Consider the following 8,858-nt stretch of genomic DNA (forward strand, 5'->3'; position numbering starts at 1 on the left):
AGCACAGGGTTGAGGTCAGCACTTCCCCTGGCTCTCAGAGTGTGCAGGATGAGCAGATGGGCTCTGGAACGCTCTAGAACACATCAGGGCAATGCCCTGTGCCCAGGACATGCTGAAAGTACCTGGGGTTATGTCACCTCCAAGGACAGATCCTGCCTGTCCTCCTTGAAAGGCCCGTGGCCTGGGCCCCAGCTGTACTTTGTACCTCCCTAATAGGAGCACAATAGCCGCAGGCCGGCCCTTTGTGCCAAATAGCCCTAAAAGACCAACATGAGGCGATGCTTCTCTTATACTTTATCATAATCAGAAACTAAAACCATCAAAAATTCTTCTGGAACAACCCACTCCAAAGAGTCCTGGAGGCCAAGGCAGGTGCAACCTTAGCTGCCAGCATTCAACCTTGGGAACTGCCCACCTCATTGAGTCCCTCCCCTCCCAGCCCCTCTTCTGCATCACAAATCTTCATCATCAAAGGTCTCTGTGCACTGCAACATGATCATCTCTTCGTCAACAGGAAAGGATGCTTCCTGCAAGACACATAGTGGAAGAGGTTCATTTTGTATCTGTGGGTCTCAGGCCCTGGCAGATAGGAAGGCTCCTGCATCTCTGGTGTGCCCAGCCCCCAGACTCTATCCTATGTCTCTTCAGCTGCATTTTCACTTCCAGCTTGGGCCAGGAAGCAAGGGCTCTAAGGGGGAAGGTCCCATTTCAATTTCACTCAACTCAGCACTCTGTGACCTCCAGAAAGGACAGAGCAGAACTGGCTTCTTTTTTATCCTGGGGATTTCCAGGGTCCCACAAGAGAGACAGAGGACCTCATAAGGCTTTATCCAAATGCTCACCAATAGAAGATGGTACACTGCACCACAGTGCTCCCACCAGTGGAACACCATGCAGCTTGTTTCCAACAATAATGAGAGAGTGCTCTATCTGTGGGATACGCTATTTACAAAGGGCAAAGTGCAAAGCAATGTGTATCGTAGGCTACTACTATTTGTGTTTGAAAGAATATATAATATCTGTAGAATATCTTTGGATGAGTGTACAAGAAACTGGTCACTGCAGTTGCCTCTGGGGAGGGTATGGGGTAGGAAGCAAGGAAGAGAGAGAGAGAGACTAAGTAAGCGTCCATTGTATATCTTTTGGTAACTTGTAAATTTTATGCCATGTACATGGGTTACCTATTAGGATTTTTTTTTTTTTTTTTTTTTTTTAAGCAGCAGTACTGTGGCTGGTCATGGTGGCTCAATCCCTGTAATCCCAGCACTTTGGGAGGCCAAGGCAGGCGGATCACCTGAGGTTAAGAGTTTGAGACCAGCCTGGCCAACGTGGTGAAACCCTGTCTCTGCTAAAAACACAAAATAATTAGCTGGGCGTGGTGGTGTGCACCTGTAATCCCAGCTACTCGGGAGGCCATGGCGCAAGAATCTCTTGAACCTGGGAGGCAGAGGTTGCAGTGAGCCAAGATCACACCATGATTGCATGCCAGCCTGAGTCAAAAAAAGCAGCAGCACTGTTTGCTTAGCAAGGGTTTCTCAGTCCCTAAAGGGACACTGTAAACAGTGATCCCAGCCAACCCCTCAGGACTCTCCATGACTTCTTCCTCTAAAAATACGTTCCTGAGGTTTTGCTTCTGTCTCTCTCCATCCCAGCAGAAAATGAACCCTGTAACTTGTCGGCCCTGCAGTTCAGGGTTGATCCCCATGGACCCAGGTGGCATCCCTGACCCCAGTCAACCATCTAATGAATGTGGGACCTGGTCCCAAGGGTGACATTCTGATAGTGAGGACAACCTCCACAAACTGAGCCTTTCCTGCCCTGGAGAAGCAGTTCCCATTCACCATGCTCTCCTGATAGGGGCAGGGAAATAGGGATCAAGAGTGTCAGGGAGGTGGGACCACAGTCTCCAGGCAAATCATGTGGGCCCCTTGTTCAGTGGGAAGACAATGGCAGAGGTTGAGAGGAGAAGGAAACTTTTCTGTTTACACCAGAGTCTATCAAAGCCTGAGTCCTCCTGCCCCAGAGCCACTCGGACAGCTCATTCAAACTGCAGATTTCTGGGCCCCGCTCTTGCAACACTGAGGCATCGGGAATCTAGGAGTGCTGAAGTTTGGCATCTTTGCTTTGTTTTGTTGTTGTTGTTTTGAGAGAGTCTCACTCTGTTGCCCAGGCTGGAGTACAGTGGCATGATCTCAGCTCAGTGTAACCTCTACCTTGTAGGCTCAAATGATCCTCCAAACTCAGCCTCCTGAGTAGCTGGGACTACAGGCATGCACCACCACACCGAGCTAATTTTTGTATTTTTTGTAGCGATGAGGTTTTGTCACATTATCCAGACTAGTCTTGAAATCCTGGGCTCAAGTGATCTGCCCACCTCAGCCTCCCAAAGTGCTGGGATTCCAGGTGTGGGCCACCGCGCCCGGCCACACCTTTGCTTTGTATGGACACTGGAATCCCGGCTTGTTATCTTTTCTGCCACATGTGGAGAAGGAGGGAAAGCAAAGATTGTCCTTTTGTCTATTCTCGAAGTCTTGATAAAGTGGGCTAATTTAACTGTATCTAAGAGAAAGAGGGGACAACTGGTCCAGGGGACAGTCACCCAAGGATTGGTGGGAAGGGGAGAGCAGACTGCAGGGAAGGGCTGGGACAACTGGTCCAGGGGACAACCACCCAAGGATTGGTGGGAAGGGGAGAGCAGACTGCAGGGAAGGGCTCCATGTGAGGATTCACCGTGGTCCCAGCAGAGGGAAATGAAGACTGAGTTGGAAAAGGACAAGTTATACCTTAGCCTGTTGAACAGGTGTCCTGACTATTTTTAAACAAATATTTGCTATTATTATAACTTACCTTTTAAATAAACAGTTGTATTATTGCTAAATTAGTAAAGAAAAATCCATGGCTATGAATCTGAAAGGACCTGTCCCCTTGGTGGCTCAGGCATAATCCCCCTTCCCTGACAAAAGCTTCCAGGAATGGCCCTCCGAACCAAGAGTCCCACTACTCATAGCCCACTCTAAGTGGAACAATCTGGAGGCAGACATTACTATCCTTCAAAAGCTGACAGCAAATATTACTGAAGATGATGAAAATTGTAGAAGGTGATGCAATAGCTCAGTGTTTTGGGAAGGTGTCAAGGGTTCACACAACATTTATGAATGCCTGTTGAGAGTCAGGCCCCTGGGATAGGGTTCCTGCTTCAAAGGGCTCCCAGTCCAGGTCTGCCTTAGAGCAGCTGTTCCCAACCTCTATGGAACCAGGGACCAGTATCACGGAAGACAATTTTTCCACAGACCTGGGAGGCAAGGGTAGTTTCAGGATGGAACCGTTTCACCTCATATCATCAGGCATTAGTTAGATTCTCATAAGGAGAGAACAACCTAGACCCCTCACATGAACAGTTCACAACAGGGTCTGCACTCCTATGAGAATCTAATGCCCCTGCTGATCTGACACGAGGCAGAGCTCAGGTGGTCAGGCTCACCCTCTGCTGTGCATCTCTGTTCCTAGCAGGCCATGGATCTGTACTGGTCTGTGGTCCAGGGATTTGGGACTCCTGCCCTAGAGGACACCTCTCTGTCTTTCCTGTTTCCCTGGCTATCTTCCATTCATTCTACAGGATGTGTCAGGCTGAAGGTGACCATCCATGGAGCAAGCTAGAGAGAATGAAAGAGTGTCCCTGCCCAGTGGCCCTTCATGGTATGATTGGGGTGAGGTCTGGTGACGGCTGCCCTTCAGAGCCCTTTTTGCTATCTAAGAGAGGTGGGCGGAGGTACCACAGCCCTCTACTCTGTCCTACCTGCTTTACTTGAGTGTTTGCACAGCTAAGGCCTTTAAAAAAGTCGATGATCTGCATATAGAGCTGAAACTTCTCCTCTGGGTTTTCTGGGTTGCAGCTGGCAAGCATTGAACTGACAATAGAAAGGAAGAAGAGACAACAAATATTCAGGATCCTGATCTTTCAACTGTGCTCCCCTCTCCCCTGAAAGATTTGGGTTACAGTGTGAACCAAGCACTTGGAAATCCTCAGACAGCCCAGACCTCTCCTTGAAAGGTCTGTGTTACCTCTGCTCACATATCATGTCTGGAATCCCCTGGAAAATCGAGACTGTGGTGAGACTGACTCCTGTGCCCTAATTTAGTGTTCTGAGCTGTGGCTGCTGGAACAAGGGAACAAGAGTTCCTCTATCCCTCAGTCAATCTTCTGCAGAATGCCCCCACGGCTCTGGTTCCACCGTGGCTGCTGAGGCAGCTCCGGAGCACGCTGCATGTCTTGAGTTCCGTTCGCTGAGTTGCCACTGCTCAGCAGGTCTAACGTGGAACTCAAGCCCTGGTGCAGAAAGGAGGCCTGTTGTGCAGGTTCTTTTCCTCCTGCCTGCCTGGGACAAGGGGAGAAGCCCTGTGTGACTCGAGCTTATGTCATCATAAGCAGCACAATTTGGAAGCAGACATTAAAATCCTTCAAAAGCTAATGGCAACTGTTATTGCAGGGCCTCAGAAGATGATGAGATAGCTCAGCCTTTAGGAAAGGTGGCAGAGGCTCATGCAACATTTAGGAATGCCCGCTAAGAGCCAGGCCCTGCAATGTGGACCCTGCTTCAAAGGGCTCCTTAAAGCACAGAGGCTGTGTGTCTGCAGGACAGCTGGCATGCACTCATTGTGAGTCAGGGGGCAGCCCTCACTTCCTCCCAGAATGAGGCCCCGCAGTCAGCTGAGGAACCCTCTGGCCCCAACCCCTGACTTTTCTAGGGAAAGTGGAATATTTTTAATAGATTGTTTTTCTGTTCCATCAGCAGTGCAGGGAGTTCTGAATATTGCTTGGCAAGGACAGGCTGGCAGCTTCTCGATGGTTGTCTTTGCAGCCCAAGCTCAGCACAGAAACAGGAATGTCTCTTCCAGCCAATTGCAGCGAAATGAAACTCAACTCACAGCTGAGAAGCGCTTGAGTCACTCTGTAAGGTCGATCTGGAGAGGACAAAGCCCTCCTCTGACAACCCCACTTCTCCCCAAGTCCATCTAGGCCTGGATGGAACAGGGAGAATGGAGGGAAAATGCTGATGTGTGGCCTGCCTGAAGCTCTGCCGAAAGGCCAGCTGGGTTACAGGAGACAGCTGTAGCCCCAAGGCCTCACAGGCACCCATAGGCCAGGCTCCCCTTGAGAGGACAATGGAGATATTCATTGGGATCACAAGAATATGTCACTCTCACTCCCAAAGCAGAAAAATGAAACATCCAGGATTCTTTTTAGCCATGACAGCAGCACAGGTGTCTGAAGAACCTGTGCCTTCAGGCCCTAAGACCACAGGTTTTTCAAGCAAAGCAGCAAGGGAATTTCAGTCCTAAATTATTTCTCTCTCAGAAAACACTCCTTTGGGACATGGTTAGTCAAGCTGCTTCTTGTTTTAAAATCTTTTCACATCTTATTTTGTGTCTTCCCACTTCATGGGGTCAGCTATCCTTTTCTCCCCTCCTTCCATATCCATTCCCATCAGCACCATGAAAAGCAGTAACCCACTTTTGCAGAACTCAGACAGTCCCCTAAACTCAAGGCCCAGGCCTGTTTGCATGTTGGCCCTTATTCTCTGTGCCCCAGAGCCCCCTCCCGCCTTCTCCTTCCAGGTCAGCTGGGAGAACCTGCCTGCAAGTTGCCCTGGGAGCTACAGACTGATGGTTTGTGTTCTTCCAAAATTCATATGCTGAAGCCTAACTCCCAACGTGAAGGTGTTAGGAGGTGGGGGGCTCTGGGAAATCGTAGATTAGGGCATGAAGGTGGGCCCCTCATGATGGGATTAGTGCCCTTATAAAATAGGTCCCAGAGTCAGGCACTGTGGCTCATGCCTGTAATCCTAGCACTTTGGGAGCCGAGGTGGGTGGATCATCTGAGGTCAGGGGTTTGAGACCAGCCTGGCCAACATGGCAAAACCCCGTCTCTGCTAAAAATACAAAAATTAGCCGAGCATAGTGGCATGCACCTGTAAACCCAGCTACTCGGGAGGCTGAGGCAGGAGAATCACTTGGACCCGGGAGGTGGAGGTTGCAGTGAGCCAAGATCACACAACTGCACTCCAACCTGGGTGATAGAGTGAGACTCCGTCTTAAAAAAAAAAAATTAAAAAAAAGAAATAGGTTCCAAAGAGATTTCTTGCCCCTTCACCATGTGAAGTTTTATCTAGAAGGTGCCCTCTGTGAAAAAGCGAGGCTCTGACTCTGCTGGCACCTTGATCGTAGACTCCCCAACCTCCAGAACTGTGAGAAATACATTTCTATTGTTTATAAGCCATTAAGTCTATGGCATTTAGTATATAATGGACTTAAGGCAGGGATACAGCAGCCCTCAGCAGAGGTTAGCAGGACGAACACACACTGGGAATAGGGTGCAAAGTGAACAGATGACTTTCCACAACCTACAGCTGATAACCTGGTGTGTCCCAGCCCTGCACCAGGATGGAAGAATTTTCTACTCTAAAGACACCACAGATAATGTCATCCCCAGGTCTATGACACAATCCTAGAACCAGCTCACTTCTAATCACAGAAAAAAAGTGGATCCCAAGAATGCCCACTGAATTAGGCTCCGGATCTGGTTTGGCTCTGTGTCCCCACCCAAATCTCCTGTCGAATTATAATCCCCACGTGTTGAAGGAGGGGCCTGGTGGGGGTGGTGATTGAATCATGAGGGTGGATGTCCCCCTTGCTGTTCTCATGACAGAGTCCTCACAAGATCTGGTTGTTTGAAAAGTGTGTAGCACTTCCCCCTTCACTCTCTCTCCTGTCACCACGTGAGGATTTACAGGTTTCCCCTTTGCCTGCCACCATGATTGTAAGTTTCCTGAGGCCTCCCCAGCCATGCCTCTTTTATAGCCTGTGAAAGTGTGAGTCACTTAAACCTCTTTTCTTTATACATTACCCAGTCTCGGGTAGTTCTTTGTAGCAGTGTGAGAATGGACTAATACAACACCCATCTAGGGGCTGCAGAGGAGAGGCTCCTGAACACCCCAGCAGGGGTGTGTGCATGCAAACACACACACACACACACACACACACCCACACACACCTCTCTCTCTGACTTACCACATTCATGCACATGCAAACTCACACATACACATCTGCACACACACAATCTCACATCCACCCACACACGGGCACATGCTATCTCATACCCTCTTCCTCACCTGGAGCTAGATGTACTTGGAACCTCACTTTTGTCCAGGAAGCTTGCCACATCAAAGGCATCCTCAAAAAGGATCTGAAAGAAAGCACAACACTTCATGTGTGGGAAATAACTTGACAATTTCACGCTTGCTCTGGGCTGCTGGGGAGCGATGAGTGGAAAGGCTGTGTCTTTACACCATACCCCAGAGGGCGTGCATGTCAGAGCGGGGGCCCACACCCGGGGGCTGTGCTTGGTGTTCTTCCTAGGGGGTGAATGCTAAACTCTAGAGTGCCCAGGACAAACTGCCAAGCCTGGAGGTGGCTGTGAGGGACAGAAAGAAATGGGGATTGTGACTCCTCTTGCCGAAGAAGGTGGGAGCTCAGGTGTGAGATGTAATTACCAGAGCCTCAGTTTACCACTGAGAAAAAGCTCATCAAAACCTCCAAGGTGGACAGATTATTGGAGCCCAGGGTCCTCAGTCTAGCAGTCTCATGCCAGGGCAGCTGAATCCAGAGGGTCAGGAAGGCTCTGGGTTAGGCTGCAGGCAGGCCAGCTCTCAGGCCTGCCCCTTGCTAGCTGTGTGACCTGGGACAAGTTACTTCATCTCACAAATCCTCCTCTATAAAATGGGAGTCACATCAGTGTCTACTCACAGGGCTATTCCAGTAATTAAGTAAGATAATATATGTCAAGTATCAGGTTACATTTGAACATTATCTGCTTTATAACAGACATACCTGGCACATAATTGAACATTACCTGCTTTATAAGAGACATATATGTTCATTGTGGAAATTTTGGAAAATAGAAACAGATCAAGAAAATAAGAATTACTGAGAAACAATCCCACCCAGATGTCCATTGTTGACACATTGATCTAATTCTCTCCAGTCACTTCCCCCAGGTCTATAATATATATTTCCAATTTGGAATCTTGCTATTTAGACAGTTTTTCATCCTACTTCCCCCTAATGTGTTACAGAATATTAAGTATGTTACAGAAACATAATTTACACTTATTTGACTGCCAGATTTAGCAAATACAAATACGGGATGCCTAGTTATGTTTTGAATTTCTGATAAAGAATGAATAATTTTTAGTATAAGAATGCTCCAAATCGTGCATGGGACGTTTTTGTATTAAAAATTTAACTGGGCATGCTTTACTTTAACTGGCCCCTTTACACTGGCAGGTGCTGGCAGGTTCTGCCAGGGTCTCTCCTCTCCTCTCCCTTCCCTGCAACACACAGCTCTTCCGAGAGGATCGGTGTCTGCCCTTTCTGTCTTCTTTCAATTTGCTTCCTGGAACTGAATCCCTTGGGACTCTGGCCCCTCTCTTAGTTTTCCGAACATTTTCTGTAGTCCTTCTATGTGATATCTCTGTGGTCATTTCAAAGAGGATCTGGAAAGGGGCCACAGAAAGACCTGTGATCCAGTGTCCATCAGCTCTGAAGCCCATCAGCTCCATGTTGCTCCCTGGCAGACCTGAAACAGGGACGGAGAACTGAAATTCCTGTCCTTAAGCAATCAGCCCACCAAAGTCGCAGGCCACACATTGTGCTCACCTGTGCAAATCTCCCTCACAAGCCAGCCTGAGAGGGGACCCCACACCAGCCTCCACAGCCTTTCCAGAGTGCCACCACACTCACAGGGCAGCTCCTCTCTGAACTGAAATGGAGCAGTCCAGGGCCTCCCGGGCCCATCTGAC

General features: G+C 48.9%; 1 protein-coding gene across 1 annotated transcript in view; it reads right to left on the bottom strand.

The window, feature by feature from the left end:
- Window positions 1-452: 452 nt before the first annotated feature.
- The window catches only part of STRA8 (stimulated by retinoic acid 8), a 26,181-nt gene continuing 17,775 nt past the window's right edge, over window positions 453-8,858 (bottom strand). The window contains exons 7-9 of the mRNA XM_011972152.1: window positions 7,170-7,243; window positions 3,797-3,908; window positions 453-527 (exon numbers count right to left, since the gene is read on the bottom strand). Of these exons, the coding sequence (XP_011827542.1) occupies window positions 453-527; window positions 3,797-3,908; window positions 7,170-7,243 (261 nt within the window). The remainder of the gene's footprint in view (window positions 528-3,796; window positions 3,909-7,169; window positions 7,244-8,858) is intronic.

This window comes from Mandrillus leucophaeus, unplaced genomic scaffold (genome assembly GCF_000951045.1).
Source record: "Mandrillus leucophaeus isolate KB7577 unplaced genomic scaffold, Mleu.le_1.0 Scaffold1276, whole genome shotgun sequence".
NCBI classification, from domain to species: Eukaryota; Metazoa; Chordata; class Mammalia; order Primates; family Cercopithecidae; genus Mandrillus; species Mandrillus leucophaeus.